The 20,543-nt window shown below is 36.6% G+C and overlaps 1 protein-coding gene across 3 annotated transcripts; it reads right to left on the reverse strand.

Annotated features, from left to right (window-relative positions):
* Positions 1-600: 600 nt before the first annotated feature.
* Positions 601-20,484, reverse strand: LOC145998621 (uncharacterized). Of its 3 annotated transcripts, XM_083135078.1 has the most exons (8): positions 20,378-20,484; positions 18,286-18,485; positions 13,944-14,133; positions 9,875-9,981; positions 9,632-9,775; positions 4,558-4,638; positions 2,101-2,331; positions 601-858 (listed from the first exon to the last, which is right to left on the reverse strand). In XM_083135078.1, the coding sequence occupies exons 2-8, from the start codon at positions 18,439-18,441 to the stop codon at positions 730-732; spliced, it is 1,038 nt and encodes a 345-aa protein (XP_082991204.1). In that variant the 5' UTR covers positions 18,442-18,485; positions 20,378-20,484; the 3' UTR covers positions 601-729. The 3 variants fall into 3 exon arrangements, with proteins under 3 accessions (XP_082991204.1, XP_082991205.1, XP_082991203.1); XM_083135079.1 differs by lacking the exons at positions 18,286-18,485; positions 20,378-20,484 and adding an exon at positions 18,661-18,756; XM_083135077.1 differs by lacking the exon at positions 20,378-20,484 and having other exon boundaries at positions 18,286-18,735.
* Positions 20,485-20,543: the final 59 nt, after the last annotated feature.

Genomic DNA, 20,543 nt, shown 5'->3' on the forward strand with positions numbered 1-20,543 from the left:
CCTGGAATGTGTTTTTATCATCCAAATCATTTTGAAGCACACTGTGTAAGGTATGCATATTTTGTTTTTGACGAAAACATGAAATGTGAAATAACACACTGTAATGTTAATTTTTCATGTTTCTGAAAGGTGTATTTTCCTACCCTGTTTTGTCACAAAATGATGCGAAATGAACTACACAATGTGAAATGACTCTTAAACACAAAATGTAGAGTTTATTTACCAATGCAATACTTTCTGAAGTTTGAATTATCCTGCGAGTTATGCAATTCATGGAAAATTGATTAATTCTGCTGTAAATATTTGAGAAGCAAAAATAGACCCCTTTATACAGGAATAGACTTAATATTCTGGTAACTACATAAATGTGATATTAGAAGGGATATGCTTATTTTGTGTAATAAGTGCTTTTTAAATCAAATTTAGGATAATATTCACAATTTTAAACCCGAAAAGTCATTTTATGTACCACTTTCAATTCGATCGTTAATTGCTGTAACACCAAATTTTTATTTTATTTTCCACGTTTGGACCCAAAATTGCCTCTTATGTACTGAATGCTTTTTTATTTATTAAAAAATGTGACTAGCTATTATCAAAACAGGATATATATTAATTTTATTTCATTTCTTTTTACATGACAGCTTTGAATTTTCTTATCCAATTAACATCTTGAATGCTCCATGCAGAAACAGGTCTGCCTCTTCTTTGTTGCTGCATCCGACGAAGCTATGTTCTTGAGAGATCTGCTGTGACTTCAGCGACTCGGAACATACTCTCCACTCCTCCAAAAGCAACCAAAGATCCCTTGTTGTCCAAAGTTTTTATTGCTTTGTGCACGTGAAACTGCTGCACAATCTGTGAACAAGCACAGAAAATAAATTGTATCCAACTGGTACTCAAGTGCTGATTCGCAGAACAACAAATACGTAATATACCAGTGCTACATTTCTCAATGCTTACTAAGTAACAGACAGATTGATGTATAACAAATTCCTTTCAAAACTTGCATTTTTGACTTAATCAATGTGATCATTTACGAGGGCAAAATTTTTGCTCCTATTTTTTTTTTCAGCCAAAATATTAGTGTGATTGAGAAACCGAGATATACATTCAATGAAATAGGTTTTCCTTGGAACAGCCCAGAGTTAACTGTTGGTTGCTCTGCAGCATGGTGCTACTGCCAGTTTCCAAATATAGCTGTAGTACTCAACACGTCCACGTCGAATGAGCAGCGAGTGTTATTAGTTTTCTATGGAGCAAGGGACCACTCCTGCTGGATTTCATGCCACGAGGTGACACCATCAACGCTGACAGGTATTGTGGCAGACTCTCACGTCTGCGAGCTACCATCAGGAAAAGCGCCAAGGGATTCTTGATGTGGACAATGTGGTTATCCTACACAATAACCCCAGGCCTCATGTGGTAAACAGAACCACCGACAGACTTCAGTCATTCAAATGGGAGATTCTGGAGCATGCACCCTACAGTCCAGACCTATCCCTCAGTGATTTCCACGTGTTCGGTTCACTGAAGAAGTTCCTGGCAGAACAGAGGTTAATTTGCGACGACGAAGCAAAGGCCGCTGTCCGGCGGTGGTTCAACGATCAACCGGCCGAATTCTACAACAGCGGCATCTCCAAACTTGTGGTGAGATGGGAGAAATACCAGAACCGCTGTGGTGACTATGTGGAAAAATAGTGCAAAGTACATAGAACAATTCTTATATTTTCATATCCCTACATGTTTATTATTTCGGCTGAAAGAAAGTGGGGTAAAGACTTTTCGATTTGCCCTCGTACATGAAATGATGGATTGCAATTCACACCACAATACAGACATATTAGAGAATTTTAGTTGCCTCCTTGAAATTATGCTCCTGCTGATTACAGAAAGGCAAATGGCACAACCATAAGCACAAGTGGAATGCAAAAGTAACAACAATTTGGCAACTAGAAATGTATTTGGGTGTACTTTGACAATAAGGCAATTCCACGTAAAGTCAACAAAGGAAGAGGCACTTTTCGAGGATAGAATTTGAAATGCAAACGTGTTCACCAGCTCTTTTTTTTTTTAACAGTAACACATTATCCAACCTACCTTCTCTTCAATAATGCTTATAACTTCCAAGTTGCCCGTGCCATTTCCACCAGCAAGAACAGTGTCACCAGACAAATTGTCTGCAAAATACTTAACACAGTTGAAGAATTCCCCATCTAAGGTTGCAGGCCTACTGATTGGCATGATATTCACAATTAGTCGACCAGACCTCAAGTCCCACTGCTGCAAAGAATTATGGGCAACACAAGATGCTGTCAGAATTTTGTTCTCCTGGAAGAACCAATTACAAGATAAAGATTAAATATTGCATTGTGAATGTACAATTACAAAAATAATAATCTAGCGATGTTATTGATTTCTCTATTGTGCCAAATTAAACTACACTTACCGCTTCCACAGAATATCCCCAAGACTAAATGTCAAGCAAACCATAAGCTGATTCAGTTGAATTATAGTTCAAATCACAAACCCTGACACCTTCTGTAAACAAAACCACCTGCATGCAGAAAGCATTGCAAACTCATAGAAGTAAAATAATCCACACGAAAATCCAGCATTGTTACAGGATTCATTACGTAAGGTAAAACAATGGCAAATTTGTAGTATGGGATACGCTGCCGCAAATGACGTCTCACTTTAAACCCAGTGCTCTTTCTTTTTTTACTTATTGCTTCACCTTTATGGTTAACTCTTTGCACCAGTAATCATTTCCCATAAATTTGGCTTCTTTCTTGAATATATTTTACTTGCATTTTTTTAGACAAAATGATATAACATGGTAATGTATATTTCTAAGGATGATATAGATAGGAGTGTATTTGAAATTTGTTTGTAGATTTTATGTAAATTGTATCTTATGTAAATAAAATATATAATGGGCATAAACAGCCATATGCATTGCTGTAAGTCCAATAAATATATTGATGATGATGATGAAAACAAGACAAAGAAAGTTCGTAAATTTATTGCGGTTGGAAACTTTGACAAGCATCCTAATAACGATTTTTGTTCCGCCAAATATAGTGCACTTCGTAAAATAACTTGGTGACATGGCAAGGCAAGATAAGTGTGAACATTTTGTAGTAATATGCATTGTAACTTTCAATGAGCTTAGAGATTTGTGTACATAATGATATTTTATAACACTGGTTATTTTCTAAAAATAATCATGTGAACAGCAAGGAAGTAGTGCAACTTAGTAATATTGCCTGACTTGTCCTTAGAAAAATAACATGCCGAGTTCTATGCGTGCGGGAAGGTCTCCGTGTTCTCCGAGCTTGTTTTCAAAACACCAGCAAGGACAGCCTTTGAAAAGGGGTGAGAAACAGATTCTACTCAATATTTATGTAACGTTCTGTCAGTAGTATCCTGAGAAACCAGTAAATGAAGTGGTTAAGTTGGTATCCCAGTGCAGTGGTGTGTCAGTGTCTGCAGTTTTAAGGGTTATGAAAGAGAGAATGACCGGGAGAGTAACAATGTATGCGGCTGCATATTCGTCTGATGTTTTGAGAGCGGGTTCTCACATTCAGAGGCTCTTATATAAAATGAATAGGTCCGGCGAACTATGAGTGTAACAGCAGATGATTGTAGTCATGGATCAGCTGACGCGGAGTGATACATCGAATCGGTGAGACCGTTTGTTTACAGAAGGTCTCAGGTTTGGTGATTTAGACCTTAGTTCCCTCAATTGTGGGGAGATGGCACTAGTGTCCAATATCAACAAGAAGTAGCAATATGCTTGGAATGGACTTTATGAACTTATGCAGAGATCTAAGTTGTGGATATTGTGGGGGAGGCCAGAGGCTGAGTAGCTCTGTGAGCATTGGTGCAGAATCCGTGTTTGATCTCTGGTTAAGCTAAAATTTTCACATAACTTACACTAAAGCTTCACATAAAGTTTTCTAAAAACAATATTGGTAGGGATGGGCCGATACCAATAAAGTACCGATATAAAATTTACTGATACCGATAACCGATATTCTACCGATCCGATATAAAATTAGAAATGGTCCTTGAAGAACCTGAAAGGTTCATTGACCTCCTTAATAAATGTGTGTTTCAAGGTGACTGCAGTGCAAAAAGAAATTTCATATTTAGACATTTACTTTTATTTACTTTTTCAGTAAGTAGGGCATGGAGATTATCCATAAAATTACAACAAACTGGCAGAATTTTGCACTAAATTATCAGATATTTATCGATATATCGAATCGGTAATATAATCAGTAATTTTACCGATAAATCGGTAATATAATCAGTAATTTTACCGATAAACTGATATGCCTATATCAGCCGATACCAATAGAGTACCGATTAATGGAAACATATTGGGAACAAAGTTGTTTAAAATTGATTTAAAATGTGGGAGGAAAATAAGTAAGCAAGCAAATTCTTCATGAATGGTGAAAGTGAATAATTTTTATATTTTAGGATAAGATTGTATATTTTTAATGTAAATTAATATTAAGTTTGTAATTTTTATTTGTTAACTCTTACCTTAATATCAATGCCTTCTCCACAAATGTAAGGCCCATCTATAGTCATAAAAACACCCTCCTTAGTTCGCAGATCCCATACCTAAAGCAAATAAACTTTCAATGAAACAGTAATCGAATTCTCTGAATGTTACTGACTGGTTCTACAATAGCATGCATTGTCTAGTGCTTGTTAACTGACGTATCATGATGGAACTTCTTGTACATGTACATCAGAGTGTTGTGTATAGGGATACATATGTTATTATGGCTGAACTGATACTGGCCCATACTTCTCCGGCTGCGTAACTCAGTCTCATTATCCTGGAAGTCATCCAAAATTCGAAGTTTCCATTCATTTTGTAGCAATATTATGTTAAAAAACTATTTTGTGATTACATAACAGGTATTTTTATATTCTGTTTATTAATATTTTTTTTAATATTGAAATTTTTAGAAATATTTTAAAGCAAAACACCGGTAAATTGATGCATATAAATGGAGTGAAATACTTACGCACTAATATTGTTCGAATACTTTGAACAAGTTTTAATTATTACAATTTTGAAGCATCAGAATTGATATTGCGAATCGGTAAGAATTGGTTTTGATTTTGGTGTGGATACCTGTTCAAACCAGGGTTGTTAAAGGTCTATGCATTTTAAATAAATTCAATTCTGGTTCAGGAGAGAAAATCAGCAAACGTAAATGGGTTCTGGAACATATACACTATCTACCAAAAAGTAATTGGGCACCTATGATGGTGGTTAATTTAGTATCTAATTTGAATCATTTAGTATCATTTAGTGGGACCACTGGTGGTTGTTCGTGGCACAATGAACTCACAGGCATACTGTACAATACTAGACAATGAAATGCTCCCAACCTTGTGGCGTTTTTACGGAATGGACCCCTGTTACTTCCAGGATGACAATGTTAGGTGGCATGTTTCGGAGGCTACTATGCAGTGGTATGCCGACAACAATGTTCACCGATTGGTCTGGCTTGCACAGAGTCCTCATCTCAATCCCATAGAACACCTTTGGGAGGCATTGGACTGGCGGGTGAGGTCTCGGGAGATGCGGCCAAATTCCATTGTCCAACTGAGTGAGATCTTGCAAGAGGAATGGCGTCAGATTCCAATAGACGTCCTCCACAAACTAGTCGAGAGCATGCCTGACAGAGTGGCTGCTGTTATAGCAGCAAGAGGTGTCTCCACGAGGTTCTAACAGGGTTCGCACCACTAGACAACCATTTTGTTCAGGTGCCCAATTACTTTTTGGTAGATAGTGTAGAACCTGAAAAGTATTTCAATTCAGTCCAGGAACTCTTTTTTTGGATCAATTTAAATATGGTTCAGGAATATTTTTTTTTTGATCAATTTAAATATGGTCCAAGAACTTTTTCCAGCTCAATTTAAATATGGTCCAGGAACATTTTTCTTGATCAATTTAAATATGGTCCAGGAACATTTTTCTTGATCAATTTAAATATGGTCCAGGAATCCTTTTTCTTGATCAATTTAAATATGGTCCAGGAACATTTTTCTTGATCAATTTAAATATGGTCCAGGAACATTTTTCTTGATCAATTTAAATATGGTCCAGGAACATTTTTCTTGATCAATTTAAATATGGTCCAGGAACATTTTTCTTGATCAATTTAAATATGGTCCAGGAACATTTTTCTTGATCAATTTAAATATGGTCCAGGAACATTTTTCTTGATCAATTTAAATATGGTCCAGGAACATTTTTCTTGATCAATTTAAATATGGTCCAGGAACATTTTTCTTGATCAATTTAAATATGGTCCAGGAACATTTTTCTTGATCAATTTAAATATGGTCCAGGAACATTTTTCTTGATCAATTTAAATATGGTCCAGGAACATTTTTCTTGATCAATTTAAATATGGTCCAGGAACATTTTTCTTGATCAATTTAAATACAGTCCAGGAACCCTTTTTCCAGATCAGTTTAATAGGGTCCAAGTTCCGTATTGAAATTAAACAATATGCAACTTGGACTGAATTTAAATTGTGCGAGAAAAAAAGTTCTGGTCCGGCAGCGGAACTCAGTAGAATGTATCGGTTCCTGGACCTTGAACAACCTTGGATCAAGCAGGTATTGTCCTAGCCCTAATGTTTATATAATTAATAGCTATGGGTTTACATTGCACTTCTTGGAAACTAAAACTGGTCTTCTCTGGTTACACATTTCATTAAGGACATGTGACCCAATAGAAACCTTGCGAGTACATTTAAAATGGATTGCTGGCTGTGTGGAGCTCAAACATTAACAGGGTGCCAACTTTGTCAATTTTAGCTATGACATCAACATAATGTGCCAGGAAGAGCCAAGGTGAAGCATGAGCTGTGAAAATTTGTGTTATCGTGGATATGGTTCATTGCAATGTGTAGTTTGGTTACTGGTTTCTTATACTAACTTCAGGTTGCGAAATTATTGAGGCTTGATTGGGGGGTGGGGGGAGATTTTAATCCACACACATGTCCGTGCAGATTATATATACATACGTACATATATATTATTACATGACACACATGTATATTGTTATTAAATATAAAATAAAGTATTATATATTTAAAAATACATTATTATTAAAAACAGAAAGGAATTAATATTTTTGCTTTTACATATATATCAGATATTTATAAAGTAACAAACTATTTCCTTTACTAACTGGTTAAAGATGTCAATAAATTATAAAATAGTTTTATGAGGGGAAGTCAATATATAAGTCGCAAAATAAAATATCTTCTAATTGCTGCAATGTGAAATTGTTTTATGAATATCAGTCATTGCACTGATCCTTTCCGCAAGTGTCGGTGTAGGTGGCAGCATCACCATGTATCGGATACGGCGCTAGTAGTCACGTTCTTGTGCGGTGGTGAGTCATTCGAGTGTCAAGTGGATAAGATGGCAGGTGTGTTAGCAGAATGTAGGTGTGGTGAGCAACGGGCCGTAATTCAATTTGTGGACGTAGGGCAAATCTGCTGAGCAAGTGCAGAAGGAAATGTTACCTGTTTACAGTAACAAATGTTTATCCAGGAAAGCTGTTTACAACTGGGTGGAACATATCAATCGTGGTCGAACCAGCATCAGTGATACCGTTCGTCCAGAGATGGAGTCCTTCTGTTGGATGACAACGCTCGTCCACACAGTGCGAATACCACAGTGGCTCACATACGGTCCCTAGGTTGGGAATGACTGGAACATCCAGCCTACGGTCCAGATTTGACACCATCTGACGTTCATCTCTTCGGCCCACTGAAGAATCACCTGGGTGTTCACTGGTTCCAGGATATGGAGGAGGTCCATCGGGAGGTTACCAGCTGGCTACGACACCAACCACAAACCTTCTTCGCTGATGAATTTGAGGGGCTCATGAAACACTGGACAAATGCCTAAATGTTCATGGAGATTACGTTGACTTTTCTTTCTATTCCATTTTGCAACTTATATGACTTATACAGCCCCTGGCCATATTATTAGACGCACCACAATTTTTTTTGAAAGTAATAGTTTTGAAGAGTAAAATTATACAAAATTCACCATTAGTTATCTGAAAAATTTTCTGTACGTTATTTGAACCCTGGCAAATACGAGTAATACATGCAAATGCACTTTGTTGCACAACATTGATAACAATAATGGTAATGGTAATAATAATACATAGTAATGAAATTCGACACGGGACAATTTTAACAATTTGCTTACTTTTCACATTAAAAATGTTGCAATAGGGTTCTTTGTGGCTGAACTTTGATTATTGTAATGAACAATAAGAAAAGAGGAGGTACTGGTGTTACAAACAATAGCGCCAACACCAAACGTCTTTGTTGTTGAACAAACATGCCACAGTTTAATTTAAGCTGAGTTGAGAGGAGGACGTCTTGCGAATAGTGAATCGTATTTGTGCTAAATTTTGTAGTGATATTGTTTTTGTATACTGTTAGTATATATTTTTAATTTAATTATTAACATTAGGGAGTCATGGGTAAAAAAAAAGTGACTTGACATCGAGAAAGATGGCTGAAATTAAGACACTAATGTTCTCTAATCTTGAGATTTCTCGACGATCTGATGTGTCTGAAGCATCGGTGAGGCGAATAAAGAAGAAAATTGAATATGGTGGACAGTGTGAGCCACAAAAGAAAGACAGATGTGGACGTAAAACAATTTTTCCTCCAAGATCCTTTTGTTGTTTGAAGAACATTTGCCTCACGAATTGATTTGCGAGTACAAAGGAACTTAAAGATAAACTTGAAAAGAGTAGCGTTCGTGCATCTGAAAGAACAGTAAGCCGTAGGCTCTCTGATATGAACCTGAAGGCACTCAGACCTGCTAAGAAGCCAAAATTAACCCCTGTTATGATTCGTAAATGTTTTCGGTGGGCAAAAGCTCACAAAGAAAAAGATTTGAACTTTTGGAGATCTGTTTGCTTTAGTGACGAGTTTGTTAGAAGACGTCCAGGTCAAAAAATACAATCCTGATTGTGTTGTGCAGACTGTCAAACATCCGATAAAAGTTACAATTTGGTCAGTCATTAGTGGCAAAGGTACAGGACGTCTGTATTTGGTTCAAGGAACAATGAGGCAAGAACAGTATAGGGAAGTTCTTAGAAGAAAGTTGCTACCTCAAGTAAGAGAATGGTTCCCAAATGGAGAACCGTTCGTATTCATGCAGGATGGAGCCTCATGCCATACTGAAAAATCAATAAAACAGTTTCTACAGAGTGAAAATGCCTCTCTCTTGTCCTGACCGGGAAACTCTCCAGATATGAACCCAATTGAAAATGTTTGGTACCTAGTGAAAAAAGAAGTGGCAAAGCAAACAATTACGACGAGAAGTGGCCTAATTGAAAAAATAATTCAAGTGTGGAATCACCATCCTCATATGAAAGAGACAGTACAAGCATGCATTGATAGTATGCCAAGACAAATCCAAGCACTGATAGAGACCAAAGGTGGCTCAACCAAATATTAAAATTAACTTCCAGTCATATGTACATATTATAAAGCTAATATTAAAAAAACACAGTAAGAAATTATATTTGTAACTATTAATGTATCACCTTAACACATTTATCCCAGCCACCAGTAATTGCAACATTCTGTTGTGAATCTAGGAATTTCACGGCACATACTCTTCTCTGATGGCCATCGTATTTCACTTTCCCTCGGTGCAAATTGGGTGGTGGCCCGTAGCATACAACTGGCTGTAAGAGGAAGAGTGACAAGTTGCTCATTCACAGATAATGGCCTCGATCAGCTAACCAAAGGAACATTTTGTAGTTCTACATATATTTGAATCTTACCTCAGCAGTTTCTACATCATATGCTCTGAGATATGCATCTCTTCCCACAGTAGCTATCAGTTGACCACCTGAATCAATATCCAAGGAATATATCTCATTGTTCTTTTCTGGAAAGGAAAATGTTTGTTAACACCTCTAGATTCCACATATTTATTTTTATCCCGTTTGGTTTTGCACTCTCCTGCATGCTCCCTAATGCCATATTTCACTAGCATTTTACTGAAACGAAGGAGTTTTGAACATTCATAGTTTGTTATTCCTTTCATAGATGGCACTCATGCATTCTCTGTGTTCTGTGGCATTAGTTTATTCCAGCTGCTATGCACATTACCCTAACCAGAAATTTTTGGTTGAACCATTTCAATACATACCATTTTTCTAATAAAGTTCACTTATTTTTTTATGGAACTACATATTTTCAGCAGAATGTATAGTGATTAGTAGAGACTGAATTTTAAAGGGAAGTCCTTTTTTATTTTTCAACACAGATGATGGAATAAATAACAACATACTTGCTTAATTCCTGTTGCTCGTTTTGAAGCATAGGGCATCTGTGAAACTTCTCCATCTGGTCCTGTTGACAGCCATCTTCTTAATTTCATTCCATGATTTTCTTCTTCAATTATTTTTCCAGGTCTTTCTACATTGGCCATGTCTTCGATTTCCCTCAGGATTCCAGTCTAATGCAGATTTCTCTGTGGATCCAGCAGGTTTCCGAAGAGTATGTCCAATCCATTTCTACTTCCTTTTTTTTTATCTGGATATCAAGTGGTTGTTGGTTGGTGACTTCCCATAGGTCTTCATTCGTTATTATGTCAGGCCATTTTATACCTAGTCTGGCCATAAATACTGTTACAAACTTTCGGCTTGGACTGTACATCCGGTAGTCAGGCTCATGAACCATGCTTGTGCTGAAGTTCACTCCTGACTGTTGTGTGGTCAGCTGTGAAAGAGCAAGCATGTATCTTCTTGTGCTTAGCATGTAGTGGGGCGAATATGAAAACAGAGTAGCTGTAATTGCTCTGAATATGGTTCGGAAGTCACTCACTGAGATTTTCCAGCCCCTAAAAATCCCGAAGATCAGCAAAAGGTTTGTGTATCAGACAATCCAGAGATTCACTGATACTGGTAGCATGAAAGATCGCCCAAGAGTTGGTCGACTTCACACCGTATGAACAGCTGCGGTTGTTAAAGCAGTGATGGCTCGCATCCGCAGAAATCCCATCCGGAAGCAAGTGATAACGGCACAGGAGCTGAACATTTCACAACAATCAATAATCAGGGTACTTAATGAAGACCTTGGAATTGGAGCTTACCGGTGGAGTACTGGAAATTTCCTGACGATACAAGTGAAGAAGCAGAGGGAACTGAAATCGAGACGGCTCCTGCAGTGGTACGTTGCAAATGAACATTGCAGAATTCTCTTCACTGATAAGAAATTGTTCACCACTGAATGAAATGAAAGGGTGTATGCTTCAAACTCTCGAAAAGTTTGTGAGAGAGTTCCCAAAAATCAGAGATGCCACCTGCCCTCCTCAGTCATGGTTTGGTGGGGGTGAGTTATGAGAGTTCCAGCAGACCTCATTTTTGAGAAATGGGCTTAAAAGCCGTGCGAAAGTGTGTGGAAAGTGTCCTCTTGTGACACTGATGAACCAAACAATGTTTCACAATGAATCCTGGATGTTCAAGAAATATTCTGCCCCAGCTCACAAGGCAAGGATGACGCGATGGTGACTGGAGACCAGTGTACTCGATTTAATCTCCACTTTGATTGGCCATCTGATAGCCATGATCTCAGTACCTTGGACTACAAACTGTGCCCAGAGCTAGAGGGGACTGTCTGCAAGAAGAGGCACCCTATAATTGAAAGTTAAAAGCACTCCTTGATAGCAGCAGGGGCAGACTTTGCCATCAAGACCATCCGCACTGCTATAGATGTCTTGCCAGGGAGACTTCGAGCCTGTGTGACTGCAAAAAGTGGGCATTTTGAAAATTGATCGGTGCTATTTGTGTGTAATATGTAAGTGTAACATACTAAAAGAACATTTAAAAATCTGAAACCATATTAAATTTATTCAGAAAATAGTGTGTAACAGTATTTATTGCCAGACTAGATATTTATTATCTGCTGTAGGCATCTATTTAACAAAAGTTTGCAGCCTATGTATAATCTGCTAGGTCACTCTCCATGTATCGCAAGAATAGAACATTAACATTCATATTGAAAATGCAGATTTTTTATTTCTGGAGATATTCTTATAATTCCACATTGGGTATAGTTGTAAAAAGGCTCCATTTGCTTTTTTAATTTGACTTTGGACATCATTATCTGCTCCCATCATTTTTTGTGACTACACTTCCCAGGTATACAAATGAGTCGACCTGTTCTATCTTTATTTACTTTTTAGTAGAAATGCGAAGAAATAACAACAGTGTTGATAATTATCTTCCATCAACAAGATTACATGGTTTTTGACTTCCCTTTTTAAAACATTTTTCTTTCTGGTCCCTTTATTGACTAGTTTCCAAGTTCAAAAGGTCCAAGGGCCAAAATTATATCCAGCAGTTGATTGGCGGGCTGCATTCTTTTTTTTGGGGGATTAAAAATTACAAAATCTGTAAGTACTGAACTGAAAATGTAGTACTTATGCATGACCTAAATTTCTAAAATGAGGCAATAAAAACAATGGAATCACAAATCAAAATTGTGGAATTAGAATTTATTTCACAAGAACCCAATACTTATGGATGAATTCAAAGAAATTAAAAACACACCATACAAATAAGAATCCTTCATAGTAAGTGTTCATATGAAAATTGAGGCCGATCTGCTTCTTTTATTAAAGTTGGAATGTCCACTTCAATTTCTGTATTTGAAAGTCTCAGAAGGTGAAGCAGTGAAGAATCTGCCAGTCGGCTTCTGGAGCGGTTCTTGAACTTCATTGAAGAAGAAACACTTTCACACGCGTATGTGCTGCCGAACATCGATGTCATTCTTTGCCCACAACTACGAAGATTTGGAAAGCGTTCCTTTGAAAGGTATTTGAAAAACTGTGGCCTCTTTTCTTGGCTAGTTTGGAGGAACACATCGCCTTGCAAATCACACAATTCAAGTTGGAGAGAAGCTTCTTATTCTTCGATGTTCACGCCAAGAGGATTGCTAAATAGCTGGATGCTCCTTTTAAGTTCTTTAAAATCTTTAAATCTGGAGTCAAACTCATCCATTATTTCTTTAATATTTGCACTGAATTCAGAAAAGTCCAGTGTTTCTTCATCATCTGCTAGCCGCCGACAGCTTGGAAAATGGATCAGGTTATTCCTCTCCAAAGTAACGTTGAAAATCTTCAGTTTATTACGAAACCCATTTATGTTTCCCATTTAATCTGACACCAGCTGGTTTCTTCCCTGCAGTTTCAAGTTCACTTCGTTCATATGACCTGTGATATCTGTTAGAAACACCAGTTGTTTAAGGAAGTCCATAAATAGAAGGTATTTTAATAAAAATACATAAAATTAATGTATTTTGCAAACTGGCTTTGCGGGCCGCAAAAAAAGGCCGCCAGTTGGAAACCCCTGGTTTAGAGGAAAGAAAGAACAACTGCCTTGTACCTTATCTTCTTTCCATGAGTGTTGGGAGTAAAAAGGAATACATTAATACGAAATTTAATGTATCCCTTTTTATATATGAATGGTATATATTGCACTTTCATTTAAATTAGTATTTTCAGTGGAGTGCAAAAAAATAGTCCTTTTTTTCCTTTTTCTTAATAATAATTTTCCCTTTTTTGTCCTTTATAGAGGAAAATTTTTCCCTTTAAAATCCAGTCTCTAGTGATCAGAAATTTTCAGTGGTAGTGGGTGTTGGCAAACTACAAATACATCTATCTTTCTAAATAATACTTTGTACCTGGTGAAAGGACTACATGAGAAAAAAACCAATGATCATGTTATCTTATGCTTTTAGATCATACTTCTTTCTCTGTCATGTCTTTTGTAGAATCCAATGTTTTCAAAGAAATGTGGAAGTTTCTAAACAAAATAAATAAATAATATGTACATATGTACTTACCTATTACAAAAGTATCACATGCTTCATTGTAATATTCATCAATGGAGCATAAGAATACCTTCCCACAAGTTCCACCTGCCAAAAACACCTCGCCATCTGCTGCAATGTAACGGATTGTTGTGATAGGTTCAAACTTTTCATGCCTCAATAGAAATCTGTATCTTACTTCACCCGTAGAAGCATCATGAATCTGAAAGCACAGCGTGAATGAGGAGAAACTATATTTGTGCATGAAATTTAATAACTAATAAGTAGAGGCACATATTTTTGATAAAGCAAAATTTCTGTACAAAAAGTGAGCCAATTTTGGGTTCAAAAGTGGTAAATAAAATAAAATTTTGGTGTTATAGCAGTGAAAAATTGGATCAAAAGCGGTATATAAAATTACATTTTGGTTTTACAATTGTGAACATAATCCTAAATTTGATTTAAAAACTGCACTTATTACACAAAATAAACAACCCTTCTAATAGTACATTTATGTAGTTGCCAGAGTATTAATTTTATTCGTGTATAAAGGTATCTTTTTGCTTCTCAAATATTTACAGGAGAATTAATCAGTTTTCTGTGAATTGCATAAGTCTCAGGATAATTCAAACTTGCATCGGTAAATAAACTCTAAATTTCGTGTTTAAGAGTTTATTTTGCATCATTTTATGACAAAACAGGGTAGGAAAATGCACCTGACACCTTCCAGAAACATGAAAAATTAACATTACAATCTGATATTTCACATTTCGGGTTTTCATCAAATATGAAATATTCATGCCTCTACTTATAAGGTTTAACCCCTTAAGTGTGGAATTTGGTGAACAAGTCGCTACTGGAAAATGTATGTTTATTTCTTCAAATTCAGTTGAACAAAATTGGAATTAGACCACTATTTGCATGTCTGTTTCTTTTATAAAGTTTTTATCTATATAAAGGCTTTCATATTTCACAACAAATGTAAATAATACAATGATACACAAATACTTATACAATAATACCAACATACAGTAATACACAACATGTTGGCTGTGGCGGTGATTAGGGGAGCGATGGGGGCATTTGCCCTCCCACTTTTCGCCACTTTTGCCCCTTGCACTATTCTATACGTTTTGCATTTAGCTTGAAACGAAGGGATCACATACTGCCTTACTTAAATGACGTTAATTGGCTGAATATGACACGACGCAGAAAACTACATCTGGCCTGCACGATATTTAAAATTCTGCAAACAAAAACACTCACATACTTATACGACAGACTCCAATTTAGACACGACATACACGACTACACGACTCGACACTCTAAGAAACTTAATCTGGACAGATTCTCAAAATCCATATTCCTGTCATCTTTCAAAGCTGCTTCTGCATATTGTTGGAATGCGCTGCCACCAGATGTTACCTCGTGTGCGACATATAACAGCTTTAAAAGGGCAGTAACAAAAGTACTTCTACATGAGCAAGGACAAATCATCAGTACACATGACTAGATTCAGCATGCTTACGTTGAAATCAAAACAAAAAATGAGCAGATTCGAACCCAAGATAAACATTTTGATGTGTGTGAATGAGAAAAATTGTTTTTTTATCTTTTTAGTGTGTTAATTACTGAAATATTTAGAAGTGAAAATGTAATGGCATTCGTATGTTATAGTAGTAATTGTATTTTGTCTGTTTTATTGTAGTAGATTTTGCGGGTTAAGTGGTAGAGCAGCCACAGGCTGAACTTCGCCCATGAATAAAGAAATTCTAATTCTAATTCTAATTCTAAATCATATTTACAAAGGGAAATATACTGTCTTTGCCCCCCCCCCCCCCAGTTTTGGCACCTTGCCCCCTGGTTTGGAACCCAATCGCTGCCACTGGTTGGCATATATATACTTCTAGTTCATGTAGAATGTTTCTTCCTGGTGTCTTTTCATCTTCTTCTTTTTAGTTTTTTCATCTTGCTACTATTTTTTTGTTTGTACTACAGCTAGAACTATCTCACCAAACTTCTGTGTAACTATATGCACCACAGTAAATCGAATATAGTTGAAACAGACATGCGATCCGCGAGACGCGAATTGTCCGGGGATACGTGCCTCCAGGTTACGTTGCCGATAATAGGATAGGTGAACCTAACCTATTCACCAACTTTGGGCTTGATTGAATCTACGAAACTACCTGGCTATGTAACCTGGACGTACTTATCCCCGTACAGCTCTACGCTGTCCTCCAGTGACATGGAGGATGCCGCCAGTTGACCAGCATCCATTCCGAGGAATGATTGCTGGTTTATCATAGGGACTTTCAGCCTATTTATTCCAGAGCGAGTAGCACGCTTACCTGCTTACCTGCCCAAATATGAATTAATAAACCAAGATGTTGGAAAGACACATTTAATATTCCAGGAATTCTCACATTTAACTATATACAAGCACTGCACAAACTTATAGGTTTGCTTTTACACATAGAACCAACAAATGGGTAACAAAAGCATGGTACTTACATAGTCTGCTTCCACCTCATCACACATGGGCCTTGCGACAAATCACTTATCACTCCAACTGTAAATGGGGGGATTTCTGTGAGTTTGCACTAAAAATATAACCGGATCTTAAGGCAGATGGATATTTACTTGACAAAGAACTGTTTCAGGGAGATTTATGACAAAGGATGTGCTCAATAATCATGGATGTCTTTGGACACAAAGCACCTTGGTTTCCTGAAGGCCCTCTGTCCTCACCATGTGGTTTTGAAAAGTTCCGATTTTTCATGGATACTGGTTCCATGCACTGTAAGGCACTTTAAATCCTGTAAATTGTCCATATTGTACACTATTGGACTATTTCCAAGCACTTAGTGGGTATTTCACATGTTGGAACACAATGGCCGCTCCATTGTCCCTCTCTCCACTGGCCTACACTGGCCCAAAAAACTGGAGCGATGTGAACTCTTCCAGCTATGAAGAAGAAGTGAAGTCAAGATGGCGTCCTCACATGATAAAAGCTATCTCAGTTCTATTGTCTGGAAGCCACACCCAGGAGGCCATCTGATTGGTCCACAGCACCTTGGGTTACTTGCCTTCATCAAGTACCTTAAGAAATCCAGTAGATGGCACTCTAGTTTGGGCTAGTTCCACTGGCTCTCACCAGATGGCTCTGGTGCTGTGAGACCGATTGTCTTTTGTCAAAAACATCGATTATTTGATGTTTTTGGGGTTTATTTATGCTAATAATAGTGACTTGGAGTTATTTTCAGGGAAAGCAAGTTAATTTGTGCTTGCACAAATGTTATCCTGAAAATATATGTGTTAATAAAAAATTTGCATGAAAAGCACCATGTGCTCATTGGATTCTGTCTACACACACAAGGTTGTCATTTTGATAACCAATGAATTTTGGTCTGGGGCTTATTATTTACTTAATATTTTGATGTTTTATCATACTTTTCCTACTTAGGCCTAATTCCTGTTAATCTTAACATATCTGGGAATGTCTACTCCTATTAATTTTACCTGGAGTGAATTAGCCTTTTTACTTTTGTTGGAGTGGAGTGATGCTTGTATGTATTGGGGATGTATAGCCAACCTTTGGTTGGTTATAGACATAAGGTGTATATATACACCTTCCACACTACAGCAGCACAATGGAAAGGGCATTTATATACGCCATCCACACTTAAGGGGTTAAGAACCAATTACGTTTTTTCTGCATATATTTTCTACCTTTACACTTCTCTATTCTGTCCTTTCTAGTACCCTGCTACAATGTAGATCTTTAATTGATATTTTTAATTAGATAAGAATATGTGTGTTCCAATTTTTACTTCACCTTAACACTGAAAGTTTTAAGTATGCACAAGAGTTGAAATGAAGTATGCTATATAAGGAGGTGTTTCTTCGTCTTGAAATGTGTGTGGGCTAAATTTTGCATTATTTGTAAACATTGTGACAATGAAACAGGTAGCATATGCATTAAAGAATTTTTTCTAACCAGGGATGACACTTTTATTACTTGGCATATTTATTGACTGTGTCGGAGTAACGCCGATGGTCAACGTGTTAGCGCAATGCTAACACCTCCATTTTTTCCAATTTCTGCCCAACATAATTCCTCAACAAATATATACATTATTCATAAACAAACATTATTGCTGTTCATTTATCTATCTATCTACTTATATTGTTGATAATAGCATTTTCATTTGATGAAAGGTACTTTTACCCTCTTTAATTAAACATCTTCAACATTGTTGTTTACTAAAACGCCAGAAGTTGTTTAATAAGTTCATGATTTATTAAGGATTTGCTTCCTTTTATAAAACCCTAACAATGTGAAATAAGATTAAAATTTAAAAAAAATAATTACCTTGACATCTCCATTGCTATACCCTGCAGCTACTGAATCACCACATTGGTTAAAACAAATACTGTAAATTCCACAATTTGGAGAAACCGGAACTTCAACTATGCAACTCAGCTTGTGGCGGGATCCTCTGTATTCTGTGTCTAATGACGACAGCATTTTCACATCACAAAACCCAAAGTTTCTCTTGGGGTTTGGCCATTCTTCTCGTGCCATTGTAATTAATTTATTATTAAAACATAAGTTGGTGGATTAAGCTTATTAAATATATTTAACTGGAAAAATCCACAAATAAGCATTATTTTATTAAATATAAGATCATTTTAGGCATCTTTCAAATTACTAATCGATAATTTGAAAATATTTGATTACACCCACACTACAAACTACAATTTCCTGAACTTTTCTTCTCAAAATTAACATTTAAATATAAAATTCATGCTGCAAAAATAACCGTTATGCATCTTGTTTTTGCATAAGCTCCAAGATTATTTACTAACATGAGTTACCCATGTTCTGTAGAAATATGTTTATTGGTTGACAAAAAGATGTCACTTTGTGCTGCAAATAACATCTTCCACAGAAATGGACTGGTAAGTTATAAAGTAAAAAAAGTCAAATGCTCCCCTGTTCTTTGCACCACACCATGAAGTCATATAGGGGGTGTGGAGTAAGGGTCCGACACTTTCTTGGTCAGGGCCGAAGGTGCGGGTGATGTGATCCGTGCCATGCCACTGACTGCTCCCCAGAGTTTTCTCCAGCTTCTCAGTTTATATGATGCTGGGTGGGCGGCGGAGCTGCTTGAACAGGTGGAAAAATTTCCTGTTCTCCCCTGCTGGTAAGTTGTAAAATTTGAAATTCAAGATCAGGAACTGAAAGTGAAAATTAATTCTGACCTGTCCTAATTCAGTGTAAGATTAGATTAAATATCAGCTTTACTGAGCTGGTGTATCAGCCTCTAAGGCCATTTTTACAAGCAACCACGGTTGGCTTACCTTATTCATAATTCACCATATTTTACATATGGTTTTTGTATGTGTATTTTCATCATAACTCCACTAACTGTTTCTGACTTCACTGAACGTCACAATTAGCAGAAGATGGAATTTCACCAGCTGTCTCATTGTACTCAACATGAAATTTTACTATTGCACTTAATAACTACGTATTGTTTCAGATGCTCAAAAGTAAACTTATGCCTGTTATCCACGAGAATACTTTTATACTCTGAAAACACTCTCTCCACATCACAAGAAACAATAGGCGCATGTTGTAATTTGAACAAATCGGAAACGTGCAGTTCACTTGGAATACCGTCCACGTTTTGTTTCCCTTCATGAATAGAGCAAATGTCCTTTATGAGCTTGTAGCCAGAATTCTTTGCGAGGAGATACTGAATCATGTTTCTGAATTGCTCCAAAGGAAAGGAAACTACAAATTTTCAGACAGAAATAGCAGAATATGCATTTGTAAGAAAAAATCGGTAAAATATGCAATATATCCTGAAGACACTGAAAATATGCATTTGCATTTGCTATATGCAAAATGCATAACTATCCGAAGCCTAGTTATGAAGTATATAATTTATTGGGAGGCCAAATACAAACTTTAGTGCAAATTATTTGTGTAAAATAAAAAATAAATTCTCAGCACTTTCTCATTCACAAGGTATCATTGTTTTCAAGGCACCTTCAAGTGGTAGCACAAAAATTTTCTACAGTTTAATTAGTTGTCCATCTTTCATGGAATGTAGTCTGCATAAACATTGTTTATTTTATATGTATAAATCATGAACCACACTTCATAAGAATAGCTGTAACAATTTTCTTGTTTAGCTACAGCTAAACAGAGAAACCATAGCAATTCCCAACACATCTTTCATCCATGGCGGCTGACAAAGGACTTGTGACAAACTACAAGTTAAGAATAGCTTCTTCTTTCATTAACACAATATATTTTCAGTATGGGCTGCAACTGAAATATTCAGAAAGAAACACTACCACACACAATTTATTTTACACAGTAGCATGTACAGCATACTCTTGAAATTTGTCTTAATAGGAAAAAGTAGTTTTTAAGAATGATTTTGACTCACTTTTCCATGGTCAGGCAAGTGTGTTGGCAACAACCCTTTGCCCAACCTAAGATCAACTTCAATTTGCCACGTAAAAACTGTGGTTGGCCCAACGGTTCTGGTTGCTTGGGAAACTGTGGTTGTAAATGACACATCACAACCAAGGATAATTATTTCACACTCAGTG

This window comes from Lepisma saccharinum, chromosome 14 (assembly GCF_977018435.1).
Source record: "Lepisma saccharinum chromosome 14, izLepSacc3.1, whole genome shotgun sequence".
NCBI classification, from domain to species: Eukaryota; Metazoa; Arthropoda; class Insecta; order Zygentoma; family Lepismatidae; genus Lepisma; species Lepisma saccharinum.